This window comes from Hyperolius riggenbachi, chromosome 5 (assembly GCF_040937935.1).
Source record: "Hyperolius riggenbachi isolate aHypRig1 chromosome 5, aHypRig1.pri, whole genome shotgun sequence".
In the NCBI taxonomy this organism is placed as follows: domain Eukaryota; kingdom Metazoa; phylum Chordata; class Amphibia; order Anura; family Hyperoliidae; genus Hyperolius; species Hyperolius riggenbachi.
Window position 1 is genome coordinate 184,736,067 of NC_090650.1, and position 16,355 is coordinate 184,752,421.

Below are 16,355 nucleotides of genomic sequence, written 5' to 3' on the forward strand. Positions count from 1 at the left end.
CCAGGGTTTCTCAACTCGGTCCTTTAGTGCCCCAAGCAGTGTATGCTTTGCAAGAAACCAAAAACATTAACAGGTAAAATAATCAGTGTCTCAGCAGAACTTGTTGACAACCTCTTGATTTCCACAAAACATGCACTTTTGGGAGTACTTGAGGATTGAGTTGAGAAACCCTGCTTTAGGAAAATGGGTCACTGAATGGAGCGCGGGGGGGGGGGGGGGGGAGGTGAGTCGGGTACTTTAGTCGCTTTTACATACAGTAGGTATCATACGTTACAGTATTGCCTATAGTATACCTGAGCAGGGGTGGGGTGGTAGTAGTTAGTGTTAAGTGTAGGTAGAGGGGAGATAAGAGTTATGTGTATGTAGAGGGGAGGTTAGTGTAAAGCATAGGTAGGGGAGGGTTAGTGTGAGGGTTAGGTTATACTCGAGTATTTCCTATGAGCCAAGGTTTTACCACAGGAAAGTTCAAAAGGTCATTACTTCTGCTTTGTTTAACAGCTTAAAATACCCAGTGTGGATTCTAAACTGCAACTGTGACAATCTGATGCAATGTTATAAATAAAGGTATTCAACTGAAAATAAAAATATGAGGCTTTTCTTTGCTACTATGTTCTATTTATTATCCGCACTACACATACATTTAATTATCTCATAAGTTTATTTTCGTTTCAGATTTGCTTTAAGAAACAGTAATATATCACATCACACTTCCTTTTATCGAACATTGATTCCCCACACTCACATTACAGGGAGATCATACCTAACTGATGTCTGTAATGATCAGAGTGCACAAGAGACAGCTTAAAGGGAAAGGATGCCTCATACTATGGGATGGAGCAATAGACATTTTGAAAATTGAAATGTGAAATGCAAATAGTCTCCACTAATTTACATTGCTCTCACAGATCATATAAGTAATAGCATAAATTCTGGCAATCCCTTGCCAGAAAAGTCATCAAATACTGATCTGTGGGGGTGTGTGGCTTAACTCCGATGGTGGATGGCAACACTGTTCTCAAGCTCCTCAGCTTAGGTGCTGGAGATCTCCTTGATAAGGACATAGTCACCCAAAACTATATTTGGGGTACTCCAGCTTTCTGGTGACCTTCCTGCTAACTCTGGCAGTAATTGTGGAAGGGAATATTTCAGCTGAGGCAACCTTACACTATGAAAAACTGACCTTCGATTCCTTCATTATCTTCCAGGCAAGTCATTCTCACAATCCACTTTCTGGAACACAGTACTGCCTTACTACTGTCTCCCCAAAAACCACCAGAAGTCTAAAAGAATCGGATGTACCATGTCATCCAAGGCCTGCAACTCAGCTGCAGGCAAAAATCTGGGCTAAAAATCTGACCTGAATACTACTAAGTAACCACCTGGAAGTCTACACAGGCCTCCCTGGCCCTCACAAGGAAAGTCTCAAAGAGTGAAAGGGACTGTTTTATTAAAAAGACACAGTCCCCACCGATCTCCAGTGTGGTTCACTTTAGGAGATAGAATCATAATCACTCAGCCAATGTATACGGTTAACACTCTTTTAACCTCAATGTTAAAAAGCACAAAAAGTCACTTTTAGTGTGGTGTTTGAAGATTGCATATAACTTGCACCTGCACTGAAGTATACATTACATATTTTAGAAAAGGGTCTTCTGAGAACTGGACTTTGGCTGTGGGCTTTTGATTTTTACTATGTTTTGTATTTGCTTATTGCTCAAATATATTACTTTGTTCGATAATGATGATGAAAAGCTAGGGAAAAATAGTTCTGGATAGTGTGGCAAGGGTTGAGAACTTTTAAGATTATTATTGCTGTAATGTGTTCCCATCTCTAAAGGTGCGTACACACGTCAGATAAAAGTCTTTGGAAAATGAAAGATCACAGACCAATTTTACCCCCTTTCATGTAGTATGAGAGCCATACTCTACACAGTCTATTCTATGGAGCTGAACTCCCCATCAGACAAAAATCTTTGCAAGATGCTGCACACAAAGATGCTGTACACATGCAACAGATCAGTATCTGCAAAAGATCACTACCTGCAAAAACCAAAATTAGCTTACCTGGTAATGCTGTTTTTAATAACCCTCCAGGACAGGTGCTACATATGAGATATGGGCCCGCCCCCAACAGGAAACACATCAAACTAGCCCTCTATAACTTCCACCTCTAGCCTCTACCTGCCAGTATGTTCCAATTAACTGTTCCGATAGAATGCCTCACATATTACATAAATACATGCTTACAACTTACCTTTACATCATACATGTTTACAACATATAGTTTTTCGTATGCACATAAGTTTTAGGGTGGGTCACCTGTCCTGGAGGGTTATTAAAAACAGCATTACCAGGTAAGCTAATTTTGGTTTTTTTTCAAATAACCCTCCAGGACAGGTGCTACATATGAGATGATATGCAATAAGCAGCACTAACCTTAGGGAGGGATCACAGCTTGAAGAACTTTCCTTCCAAAAGTTTGTTCTTCCGCTGATAGTAGATCCAGCCTGTAGTGTCTAATGAAGGTGTTCGCCGTCTTCCAGGTTGCCACTTTGCAGATGTCGGTTGTCGTAGCTCCAGCTCTGTAAGCCCAGGAAGTTGCAACTGACCTAGTTGAGTGTGCTGTTGTTTCTTTTGGACAGGGAACTCCTTTAAGTCTATATGCTTCATTAATGCAGGCTTTAATCCATCTTGCTATAGAGGCTTTAGACATGCTCTTCCCTTTTGTTGCACCCGAAAAATGAACAAATAATGTTGTAGATTTTCTAAATTCCTTTACTCTATCCAAATAAAATAATAAACACCTTCTGACATCTAACTTATGCCATCTATTCTCTCTAGGATCAGTGGCATTTTTTCAAAAGGATGGCAAAACAATTTCCTGTATCCTATTGGATAGGGTAGCGACCTTTGGCAAGAACTCACTTGCCGTCTTCAGGACTACTCTATCATGAAAAATGGAGCAAAATGGTTCAACCGAACTTAGAGCTTCCAGCTCGCTTATCCTCCTTGCTGAGGTAATAGCTACTAAAAAAATGGTCTTCATTGTTAAGAATCGTAATGGAATTTCGTTCAATGGTTCAAAATCATCACTCATCAAACTGTTTAAAACTAAAGTCAAATCCCAACTTGGATATGAACGTTTCATTACCGGCCGGGACCGTTCTACCGATTTCAAAAATCTGATAACTAAAGGTTCCAAGGCTAACCGCCTATTAAGAAAAACTGAAAGGGCTGCAACCTGCACTTTCAATGTACTCAATGCCATTTTCTTGTCAATTCCATCTTGCAAGAATTCTAGTACTGTAGCCAGTCTATTTGATTTCAGGCCTGATTCCTTTTTCCATTTACAAAAGGTCTTCCAATATTTTAGGTAGATTGCTCTTGTAACACTCTTCCTACTGTTTAATATCGTCTTTGTCACTCTGTCCGATAGCCCCCTTCTCTTCAGGATTTGCCCCTCAGAAACCACGCTGTCAGCTGAAGATTGGGAATCTGAATCCATTCGCCTTCTTTTCTGAGAAGGTTGTGCCTGTCTCTCAACTGGATCGGTTTGTCCACTAACATCGATTTTAACATTGGGAACCAGAGTCGTTTTGGCCAATTGGGTGCAATCAGTATCAGATACATTGCAGTTGATCTCAGCTTCTGCATTACTATTGATAATAGAGGGATTGGAGGGAATGCATAGCCGATCGGAAAGTCCCATGTCTGTGCCAACGCATCTACCCCTAAAGCTCCTCTTGGGTCTAATGAGAAAAATTGGTTGCAGTGCGTGTTCTCCCAATTGGCGAACAGATCTATCTGCGGATGGCCCCATCTTTGTGTCAATTCCTTGAATATATTTGGATTTAAACTTAGTTCTGAATTGGACAACTTTTCTCTGCTCAACAGATCCGCCATGGTATTTAGGGATCCCTTGAGGTGCACTGCTGAAATTGACTGAAGATTTTGCTCTCCCCAATCTAATATCTCCAGCACTAGTCTCAGCAGCCGTTCTGACCTTGTTCCACCCTGCTTGTTCAGATACATGACAACGGTCATGTTGTCTGACCGGATCTGGATATGGTGGCCCCTTATCCTGTCTGTCGCTTGAGTTAACGCTACCTTTACCGCCAGTAATTCTCGATAATTTGAAGACTGAACTATCACCTCCCTTGGCCATGTCCCCTGTAAATAAATGCCTTCTATGTGAGCCCCCCATCCTGTGAGGCTGGCATCTGTTGTCAGGATCTTTGTTACTGGACACCTCCACAAGCGACCCTGTATTAGATTGGGCTCCTGAACCCACCAATCCAAGGATTGCTTTATATTTTCTGGTATGCATAGGGTCTGATCTAGGGCTGACTGATCTCCCTTCCAATTCTGCAGAAGCCATAGCTGTAGCGGTCTTATATGTCTTAGTGCCCAATATACTGCCGGGGCTGTGGAGGTTAAAAACCCCAACAGTCTCTTGACTTGTCTGGTTGTCGTAGTTGCTTCCTTCTGACACTGCCGCACCATTGTCTGGAGCTTTAATGTCTTGTCCCCAGGAAGGAACAATCTCTGGGCCACCGAGTTTACCGTGAATCCCAGAAATTGAATTTCTTGTGTTGGAACCAGGAATGATTTTTGAAAATTTACTAACCACCCTGTCTGTTCTAAAAGTTGTATCACCATATTCTTGTGCCTCTCTAGATCCTGTATACTGTCGGCTACTACCAATAAATCATCTAGATAAGGGATTATAAGAATTCCCTTCAGTTGTAGAGCTCCCACAATCTCTGCCATCACCTTTGTGAAAATTCTGGGAGCTGAAGATATTCCGAACGGAAGACAGCAGAATTGAAAATGTTCTGGACCTGAAACTGTCATTACACTGAAACGAAGGAAAGCTTGAGACTCTTTCCTTATTGGGATATGCCAATAAGCATCTGTTAGATCTATATTGATCATAAAACAATCTGGGGACAGAAGGTTTCGCATTGTAAATACTGTTTCCATTCGAAATCTCTCGTACCTTATATAAGGATTCAGGGGTTTGAGGTTTAATATCAGCCGATATTTCCCCGTGGGTTTCTTTACTAGGAATATTCTTGAATAAAACCCCTGTTTCTCCTGAGCAGGTGGAACTCTGCATACTACATCTCGTGAGAGCATGTCCTTTACTATTTCTTGCATGGCCTTCTTTTCCTCTGGAACTTTTGGGGGTGAAGTCACTATAAATCGTTTGGGAGGATTTCTTGAAAATTGAATCTTGTATCCATTCTCTATTAGGTCTAAAATGAATTTGTTTCTTGTAATTTCTTTCCAACCTAATAGGAACTTCTTTAACCTTCCCCCCACCTTGTTGGCGTCATGGTTTACTCTTTCTTTCCGTTGATGTAAACAACGGACTTCTTTTGGTGAATCCCCTATTACCTGTCCAGGGTTTACGTTTCTGCTGTTCTCTCCCCTGCGTCTGCCTCTTCCGAAAAAAAGGTTTCTTTGTTTCAAACTTCCTCTTTTTCGGAAAGGTTGCTTTTTTACTAGCTGTACGCTCTAACACTTCCTGGAGCTGTGGGCCGAACAGTAAATCACCTGAAAAGGGAAGAGCACAAGCTCTAGATTTTGATGCTTGACTGCCATCCCATGTTTTTATCCATAAATTTCTGCGAGCACTATTTATCAGTGCGGTAGATTTAGCTGTAATCCTTAGAGATTCTGAGGCTGCATCAATGACGTAGTCATTACCTCCCTCTACTACCTCAACAGCTTCTAAAATATCTTTTTTAGGGGCATCCTCATTAATCAATTTTTTTTTAATTCTTTCCAACCATACTGACATTGTGCGAGATACACAGGTAGTTGCAGCGGCTGGTTTAAAGTTGGTCGCAGTAGCTGACCATGCTTTTTTGAGAGAAAACAATCTTTTTATCCCCCGGATCCTTAAGCCGACCTAAATCCTCAAAAGCCAACTCGTTATCTTTATCTACTTGGCTAAAGGCTGCATCAAGTTTGGGGCATGACTCCCACAATTTAGCGTCCTCCTCTGAGAAAGGAAACCGCCTTTTAAAACCTCTTGAGATAAATAATCTTTTATCCGTGTCCTTCCATTGTAACATAATCAGATTCTTCATTGCACTATGAAATGGAAAACAGAGTTGCTCTGAGGTTTCCATACTCGTGTATAACTTATCATGTAAAGACTTTTCAGATGTCTTCTTTTGAGGAATGTCAAGAGTTGAATAAATTGCCTTAAGTAACTCTTCTGTTTCCTCAGAAGCAAACTTAAATTTGGATGATTTAAAAGCGTCTTCCGCTTCCTCCTGTTCTGACAGTTCTTCTGAGGACCTGGAGTCCAGGTCACCAGTTTCCTGGTGACTATCCTGCTCCTCTTCAGAAGAATAAATTATTCTAGGTGACTTTCCTAAAGCCTTTCTAGGTTTGACTGAGTGAGCCGACTGTTGCCCTTGTGCTGAGGTAGTCGGCAGGCTTTCTCTGAAGGCCTTAAAGGTCTCCACCATCTCTTGACGCATAGTGAACATGAAGTCTTTACATGAAGCAGTATTATCCTCATTGATAATGCTTGATATACACTTCTGACAGGAAGCTTTTGGCCAGTGCAGTTGTAAGGGTTTATTACACAATATGCAACTCCTGGGCCTATCAGAGCTATCAGACTCCATAGCTCCCTAGAAACATACAAATAACATAATCAATATGTCATAATGATACTCTTTTCATACCAATTAATATGCAAGCAGGTATTGGTAATCTTAAGAAAACTAGGTATAGTATGATTCCACCTATTAGTGAAATACTATTAAACTATACACATTTTTTTTTTCCACAGGTATCAATGCAAAAATGTATAGACCCTGTGTAAAACAAAATTGTTACTTAAAGGGGCACTATGGCGAAAAATTGTAAAATTTAAAATATGTGCAAACATACACAACTAAGAAGTACATTTTTTCCAGAATAAAAGGAGCCATAAATTACTTTTCTCCTATGTTGCTGTCACTTACAGTAGGCAGTAGAAATCTGACAGAAGTGACAGGCTTTGGACTAGTCCATCTCTTCACAGGGGATTCTCAGCAAGGCTTTTATGCTTTATAAAGATATTCCCTAAAAGGATTTAAACAATGATGCTGGCCAGCTTCCCTGCTCGCTACACAGTTTTTTGGCAGTTGGACAGAGCAACTGCCATTCACTAAGTGCTTTTGAAAATAAATAAATGCCTGAGAATCCCCCATGAAGAGATGGACTAGTCCAAAACCTGTCGCTTCTGTTAGATTTCAACTACCTACAGTAAGTGACAGCAACATAGGAGAAAAGTAATTTATGGCTCATTTTACTCTGGAAAAAAAACGTACTTCTTATTTGTATAGGTTTGCACATATTTTACATTTTACAATTTTTCGCCATAGTGCCCCTTTAAAGAAATTGCTGTTAATAATAGTGACAAACTTTCATATCCACCATAAAATCAGCTTTGCTCAGAATGCCATATATAATTATAGCGCAAAACAACGAGATAATCATGCTATATGATATGCAGACCTCGTTGATACCATGTGGCCTAAGTCAATAATCATCATAAAACATTAGACTGTAGCCACTATTATGTATTCAGACCTCACTGATCAGACTGCGGCTTTAGTGAATTACTACATCTCCACCATTCAGCAGACCTCATGGATCAGTATGCGGCCAAAACAGATTTCAGACCTTCGCAGATCAGACGGGCGACTGTCCTCCGACACTGCTCCACTTACCTGATCTGCCGTCTTCTGCTTTGCGTCCATCTCCTTCACCATCTCCAACGCGTGTGAAGGTTTGAACGCCGCGGCATCTAAACAGGCGCTCGAACCGGAACTGGAAATGACGTCACCGGACGTGACGTCATACTCAGGGCGGAAGTACTGTACGGAGAGCGCCAATGCCCTAGCCTCCGCTTGGACCTGCTGCCCCGCACTCCGCTTCCTCCAAGAGACCACCATTACGCCTCCGCTTGGTACTGTCCCCTCCGTCGCGCGTATGGCCTCCGCCTTAGCTGCCTCCAATGCCGCTCCTCTGGATACCGCTGCACCTGCCGGTTTTCGCCAAAGGAATCCACCAGCCTGTGGATAAAGGTAACCTCCAGAACCCCACCAGGATAGGGCTACCCAAACTAGTTCTCCATGGCCTCAGCACTGCCTGGCTGCTGACCACTCCACTAGCTAGAGAGCTAGGTGTTCCCCGGAACAGGGTACACAAAGAACTGGCAGGTAGAGGCTAGAGGTGGAAGTTATAGAGGGCTAGTTTGATGTGTTTCCTGTTGGGGGCGGGCCCATATCTCATATGTAGCACCTGTCCTGTAGGGTTATTTGAAAAAGATCCATTCCTGCAAAATGCCTTCATAGTCTATGACATCTGCAGATCCTCATACAAACCTTGTTTAACCTCCCTGCCGGTTATCCCGAGCTCAGCTCGGAGTAACCTGCCGCGGAGGATTCCTCAGGCCCTGCTTGGCCGATTTGCATAATTTTTTTTTGTTACACGCAGCTAGCACTTTGCTAGCTGCGTGTAACTTACGATCGCTGCCGTTCCGCGCCGATTCGCCGCAACCCGCCGCATCAGAGGGTGCCCCCCCCCCCCGAGACCCGTGCGCTGCCTGGCCAATCAGTGCCAGGCAGCGTCGAGGGGTGGTTCGGGACTCCCTCTGACGTCACGACGTCGATGACGGGGGAAGCCCTCCTGGAAATCCCGTTCAGAACGGGATTTCCGGATGGGTATATGCGCCGGCGGCGATCGGCGCATTCGGGGGGATGCCGCAGGGAGGGGGGAAGCATGTAGCTAGCGCTAGGCTAGCTACATGCTAAAAAAAAAAAAAAATGCCAAAAAACACCCTCCCTGCCGTGCGCAGCAATTTTTTATAACGGCAGGGAGGTTAATGGACATTCATCTGCAGATCAGACAATTATCTGCCGATCTGAAGATCTAACCTGGTGGATCTGATCTACAGATAATTGTCTGTTAAACAAAGTGTGTATGAGATCTGCAGATATCATAGACTATGAATGCATTTTGCAGGAATGGATCTTTTGCAGGAACAGATCTTTTGCAGATACTGATCTGTTGCATGTGTACAGCATCTGTGTGTGCAGCATTTTGCAAAGATTTCTGTCTGATGGGGAGTTCAGCTCCATAGAATAGACTGTGTAGGTATGGCTCTCATACTACATGAAAGGGGGTAAAATTGGTCTGTGATCTTTCATTTTCCAAAGACTTTTATCTGACGTGTGTACCCACCTTAAGAGTGTAGGCACACAGGTGCCGTGTATTTTTGTAAAAGGTATGGCCACCTGCATTGCAGAGCAACATGGAATGTGAGTTGTGTCAGATTTTTTTGCCAAGGTAAATTGGGTAAATCTCTCCCAAAGTGTTAGCTGCAACAGCAAAGAAAAAATGTAGACATTTGTTGCAACTACCTCCAATTGTATGAATAAAGAAGATCAATTCCTTAGGCATTGATATATCTGTGCAACCCTTGTTTGTTGAAATGTTTGTGTGGTTTACAAATAAATATTTTAAAAGATACATATAAAAGATGTAGTTGCAATGGCCAAAATTGTTCCAGTTGGGATGGACTTCTGAGCATCCTTCAAATCTCCAGACCGATTGGAACCAGCCATGATACCTAAATTAAAAAGAAAAAAATATATATATGTGCACAAGTTTCTTAAATTTCTCCTAGAGCCATTCAGAAGGTCTAAAACCTAAACGTACAATGCATTGGCTGAGCCTATGAGCACATGTTAATAATCTGTGCCCCTCAATCAGAAATTTACACTCTTGCTAAAAATGTGCTACAATTTGTTTGCAATTGTATTTGATTTTCTAAAATACTGTCCAGTTCAGAGACCAGGAATGCTCTATGGTATCCATAGCCGTACCGCTACATAGGTATGTATAGGCATATTTCCTCACTTCAGTTTCCCTTTAAGCTTAGAAAGTTCACTGCTCCTCTCTCCTCATAAGCATTCACAGTAGCCTCCACTTTCTTCCCTCCAGATTATCAATTACACCCTATTTCTCCCCTTCCACTTCCAGTATCCTCCATAGCCTCACTCCTCCCTCCCAAGATCCCCAGTAAGCCCTCCCTCTTACCTCCTCCACCCCCAGCATCCTCAACAGCATCACTTTTTCCCTTTCAGACCCTCAATAAACCCTTCTCTCTGCCCACCAACCCCCTTGCATCCTTAATAGCCTCACTCTTCTGCCCACCTCCTCCGCAGTAACCCCTTTTGTCCTCAGTCATTCCATAGCACCTTCAAACCAGCCCTCATTCCCAACAGACCCTTAATTAAGCTCAGTAACAGTTGCCTTTAACAATCATTTGGTGGACAAGTGCTATACAGATATGCTACTCGCTTATCTCAGACCAACCTGTACTGAGGGGAGGAGGGACAACAGCACATAAACAAGCACTGTTTAGGTAGGCTGGGTAAGCAAAAACATAATGAGGAATACTCACTTAATAGCAGAAAAATGCCATGAGCAGGCAGTGTTACTTGTGCCAGTTGCATACTTGCACAGCTTGCAATATCTAATTAATGTGTGTGTTGATAGTGTAACACATGCTAAGCAACTGTTGGGAATCATGTCATGCCATCTTCTACCTGCTGGTGGCAGTAGTGACTCGCGTACGAGAGAACCTGCCGCCGGGAGACTTGGGCGCAGGATACAGCAGGTATACAGGTTATCTTGCTGCTGCACAAGTCCCAGCGGCGTTGCTTACTATCCCCCCTCCAGGTCCACCTGGATAGTGGGGAATGATGTAATTCGGCTTCCAGCTATTGCTGGAGGCCGAATTACAGGTAGTCCCCGACTTACGAACGCCTGACTTAAGAACGACCCGCCAAAAGGAACGGCATGGATTCTGTGTTTCCATGGGAACAAGTTAAAAAAATATTTCAAACTGGACTTGCAGTTTTTGAGAAAATTGATAAAAAAAAAAAATCAAAGAAAAAATGGCTTTTAAACATGTATAAGCAGGTACAGGTGGCAGAGGTGACACAGAAGGGGATGCTGCTGGCACAAGGGGACACAGAGGAGGTACATGGGACAGAGATGGTACAGTGTTCCAACTTAAGAACAGATTCAGGTTAAGAACAAGCCAACAGTCCCTAACTCGTTCATTAACCGGGGACTACCTGTACAGTGTTTTAAAAGTAACTTCAGCTCTGTCTTCTGACGGCGCCGAAGTTGCTCACTGTGCGCCGCTATAGCAGTAATTCCTATTACATCTATGGTGGCGCCGGCTGCGCCCAAATGTCCTGCACTATTATTACAGTGCTCGTGGTGACTCAAGCTGCTTTGTACTTCCACTGTCCACCCCCAGGTAGATCTATTTATAATTTGGTTGTTGACCAGCAGGTGGCCTCCAAAAGACTTTGGAAAAGACCCGCAGTTCCTTGTTTTGCCTGTGGTTGGTTCAGGAGCGCTTTCTGCAGGATTGCACCACCAGCTGCACCCTATTGGTGATTATGTATGGCTTATATAAGGACTGCTCTTCTTCCAGCCAGTTGCCAGAACTTTCTGGACACTCCTGATTCTGATCCCTGATCCTCATCCTGCATGTGATTATGTGTGGCTCCATATTCAAAGGAATTAGCCATAACTTCCCACTGTCACAGATATGATGTTTGAATTGTGAGATCTTGAGGAACGCATACGTGGGGTACAGCAAGTCAGATGACAGGTTAGCTTACACCCAACTCAGAGCACCAACAATACTGTGAGTACCGACTAGTCCATTCTCTAATCAAAGTTCCATTTCTCAGGAAACAACAAGCGACAAGAAAATTACTTCCAAAACAAGCATGAATTAAAAAAAAAACAGGTTACACTCAGCAGGAATTTTTCAAACCATGAGACGAAAAAAACAGCAAACAGACTCTGTCAGAATTCTCTTTAGTATGATGCTTTTCCTAAGAGATAACATCCTTGGGAATCTTTTTCCTCTGACAGGATTTGACATCAAGATTTTTATGGAACGCTGCAATCACTCCCCAGATATCATTTGTAATCCTCCTGGATGTCCGCTAAGGTTCCTGAAACTAAACCTGGACAAAACGGAATTTATGATCTTCCCATTCCGGCCTTCCCTGAACCTCCCAGATGTGAATGTCACTGTTAACCACACTACCATTCGCCCTACCTCTCAAGCCCGCTGTCTGGGTGTCACCCTGGACTCCGCACTCTCCTTCACTCCTCACATCCAAAATCTCACAAAGTCCTGCAACTTCCACCTCCGTAACATCTGCAAGATTCGCCCTTTCCTGACCTCTGTCACCACCAAACTCCTCATCCATGCCCTCATAATTTCCCGCCTTGACTACTGCAATGCCCTTCTGTCTGGTCTCCCTATGACCTGAATTGCCCCATTGCAGTCCGTCATGAATGCGGCAGCCAGAATCATCCACTCCTCCCATCGCTCCACCACAGCGGCTCCCCTTTGTGAATCCCTCCACTGGCTTCCTATCCAGTCCAGAATCAGATTCAAGATACTGTGTCTGACCTACAAATCTGTCCACAAAACCTGTCAAACCTACATTTTCGATCTTACTCAGAAGTACACACCTAGCCGCTCACTCCGCTCCTCCAACGAACTTCGCCTGACTGCCCCCCGCATCACCCAGGCCCATGCACACCTCCAGGACTTCTCAAGAGCTGCTCCAACACTATGGAACTCCCTACCTCCACCCATTAGGGCAGCCCCCTCCTTCAACATCTTCAAGAAGGCCCTTAAAACTCACCTTTTCACTCTGGCCTACTACCCCTCTCTAGTGCTCTAAACCTGCAGCTAAACTCTCGTCCCTACCTTTCTAGTCCCTACCTCTCCCTCTTGACTGCAAGTCTTCAGGCAGGGTCCTCCTCCTTTTGTGTCCTACCTGATCATGCACCTCCATTACTGTGCACCCATGTTATGCATTTGAGTGAACTCGACTTGCCTAATCCCCATGCTCCCATCCAGTGACTAAGCATTACCTTGTACTCATACTGTGCTGCGTGATCTGCTTTTTCTTGTTTTCCTGTATTGTCATATTGCTGTATGTCACCCCTAAATATTGTCTGTAACCTAAACTAATGTCCAGCGCTGCGTAATATGTTGGCGCTTCATAAATACAATAAATAAATAATAAATAAGAGCAGGAATCCATTAACAACAAGAACTTTACACTTAAAGAGACACTGAAGCTAGACTAAATCTCGCTTCAGGTCTTATGCACGTGTGCCCCTGCTAAAACGCCGCTATCCCACTGCTTAACGGGGGTCCCTTCACCCCCAACCCACCCCCCGCAAACCTGGGTCGGAAAAAGGTCGCTGGAGCTGATCTTCCTGGAGGCAGGGCTAACGGCTGCAGCCCTGCCTCCAGTCGCGTCTATCAGACGCGCATCGCCGCCTCTCCCCCGCCCCTCTCAGTGAAGGAAGACTGAGAGGGGCGGGGGAGAGGCGGAGGTACGCGTCTGACAGACGCGCATGGGGCAGGGCTGCGGCGGTTAGCCCTGCCCCAACCAGGAAGCGCTCCCCCGCTGCTCGGAGGGGGTTTGGGGGGACAGGGACCCCCGTTAAGCCGCGCTATAGCGGCGTTTTAGCAGGGGCACGCATGCCCCTGCTAGCTATGAGGTCTGAAGCGAGATCTATTCTCGCTTCAGACTCTCTTTAAAGGAAACCACAAAGCTTTTTTTTTTGCAGTTTGGCCTGGTTTCTAATAGCTGTAGGAGGTGCCATGTTCCCCCCTCTCCTTCCCTCTGCCCTTATCCAGAGGCAAGGTGAGCAGTTAATCATGTGCAACTTCTTTATACGGATCAAAATGCATACAACATGATCTCTAAGCATGATATTAGATAGGATATTAAAAGTCACATTCTAAGTCATTTTACTTGGTGATTTTGTATGTGTCTCTGAAATCTAAAGTCTATCCAGTCATTATCTGATAAATGGAACTCAGCTGTTTGCCTGCGTAGCAGCAAGTGCTGATGTTCCCACAAAGTTAGGATAACAAGTCATTGTAAAATCTAGAGATTTGTTACAAAGTAATCCTGTCCAGAAGCCAAGCCTCCACTTCACCCGTTACTAGATGAACATTAGTAAGCCCTAGTTGGCTTTGTGTATGGTTGTGGAGTTGGAAGTAAGCGAATATGGTGTGGACGGGCAGGTGAAATTCCGTCTTAAGCATGTGAAAGCTCTTAAAAAAGTTTAGGTGATATAGTGATTTATGTATTTAATTTGGTGTTGTACCCTAAATTCAGTGTCTTGAATGAGTTAAGAAATTAGCAAAATTATAGTTACACCACAAAGGGAAATTAGGGGGAGTATGCGGTTGGGTCCCATGGAATTAGCCCAGCTGCAATGCGATATATTCTAATCGAATGTGTTGCAATATACCGTATTTTTCGGACTATAAGACACACTTTTTCTCCCCCAAAAGTGGGGGGGAAAAGTCCCTGCGTCTTATAGTCGGAATGTGGCAAATATTACCTATCTGGGCGGGCGCTTGTGTTTGATAGTTGGCTTCCGCTGTACATCATCCTAATGAGGTCCCTGGTCAGACGGCAGCAGCAGCATTGTGATCCGATAGGTTACTGACTCCCCGAGCGGCATAGCAGCAGCGCTATACTGATGTGCAATGCTTCTCTCTACAACGCTGTCCTTGTGCCTGCGGGTGAGGCAGCAGCATGATGTGATGTTTCCTGACTTGCCACGTGGAATAGTAGCAGCCACTGTAATGTCCTACGATTTAGGTCCTTTTCTGTAAATTTTGCCAGTGATTATCATGTCCCTGCATCAGCGCTGTGTAAGCCCGATCCGGGCAGAGCATGACACCCTCAGCCGCTATAACGGCAGAGTCCTCCGAGGCTTCCATACTGCGCTATTTATTGATGTCACCCCATGACCCCGGCACACGTGTGCCGCAGGTCATGAGAGGGCACCAGTAGCCAAGGCAGTACGGAAGCCTCGGAGGACTCTGCTGTTATAGCGGCTGAGGTTGTCATGCTCTGCCCGGATCGGGCTTACACAGCGCTGATGCAGGGACATGATAATCACCGGCAAAATTTGCAGAAAAGGACCTGGATCGTAGGACATTACAGCGGCTGCTACTATTCCACATGGCAAGTCAGGAAACATCAGATCGTGCTGCTGCCTCACCGCGGGGACTAGGACAGTGTTGTAGAGGAGAAGCATTGCACATCAGTATAGCGCTGCGGCTATTTGGCTCGGGGACTCAGAAACCTATCAGATCACAATGCTGCTGCTGCCGTCTCACCAGGGACCTCATTAGGATAATGTACAACCTGGACACCCTCACTGGACTACTACTTTTTAAAGAAGAAGATGCCACATAGGATGGATGGGTGGGAGCTCAATTTTATTGTAGTATAAACATACATATATCCAGGCACATCGCCTCTAGTTAGAACATTAAATAAATTTTATTGTAGTGGTCAGTAAGTGTAGCTAGGTTAGGGGGAAAGGAAGTAGGGGTTTGTGTAGTGTAGTGTAGCTGGGTGGGGGAGGCATCAGGGCTTAGTGTAGTGTAGTGTGTGGAGACAGCAGTAGTTAGTGTAGCTGGGCAGTGTAACTTAGCTAGAGAAGTCTGGGGGGAGGGGGTTAAAGAGAATCTGTACTCTAATATTCTTACACTAAAAAGCATACCATTCTATTCCTTATTTTCTCCTGTGCCCCTCTGTGCTGTTTCTGCCACTCTCTGCTGCAATCCTGGCTTGTAATTAACAGTTTTAGGCAGTGTTTACAAACAAACTAACCAGCTTGTAATAGGCTCAGCTAAGCAGAGTGTGTGAGTCATTCAGAGTGTGCAGGGGGCCTGCAGAGGGTGTGTATCGCTTCTATCCAATGACAAGCAGCCCTGCACATTCCACACATTCAAAGCCTTAGCCCGACAGACAGGACAGGGGAAAGATACATTGATTTATTACAGAGACAGTATAATTAGGAAAGGCTGCAGTAAGCCCCAGCACATTAGAACAGGCATAGGAACTTATAGGATAGAAGAACTAAGGCAGAAAAAATTGTTACAGAGTCTCTTTAAAGGCCCATAAGCCACTTCTGGACCATGGACGCACCTAGGTTTATTTTTTATTTTTTTTCCTGTTTTTTGCCCTTTAAACCTAGGTGCGTCTTAAAGTCCGGAGCGTCTTATAGTCCGAAGAATACGGTAGTCCTGTGATTAAAGAGAACCCGAGGTGGGTTTGAAGAATATTATCTGCATACAGAGGCTGGATCTGCCTATACAGCCCAGCCTCTGTTGTTATCCCAAACCCCCCTAAGGTCCCCCTGCACTCTGCAATCCCTCATAAATCACAGCCACGCTGCTGACAAACAGC

The 16,355-nt window shown here is 44.3% G+C and overlaps 1 protein-coding gene across 5 annotated transcripts in view; it reads right to left on the bottom strand.

The window, feature by feature from the left end:
• The window catches only part of SLC12A7 (solute carrier family 12 member 7), a 715,067-nt gene that overhangs the window by 302,366 nt on the left and 396,346 nt on the right, over positions 1–16,355 (bottom strand). For all 5 annotated transcript variants that reach the window (XM_068236473.1, XM_068236472.1, XM_068236469.1 and 2 more), the window contains one exon: positions 9,545–9,643. In XM_068236473.1, the coding sequence (XP_068092574.1) occupies positions 9,545–9,643 (99 nt within the window). The remainder of the gene's footprint in view (positions 1–9,544; positions 9,644–16,355) is intronic.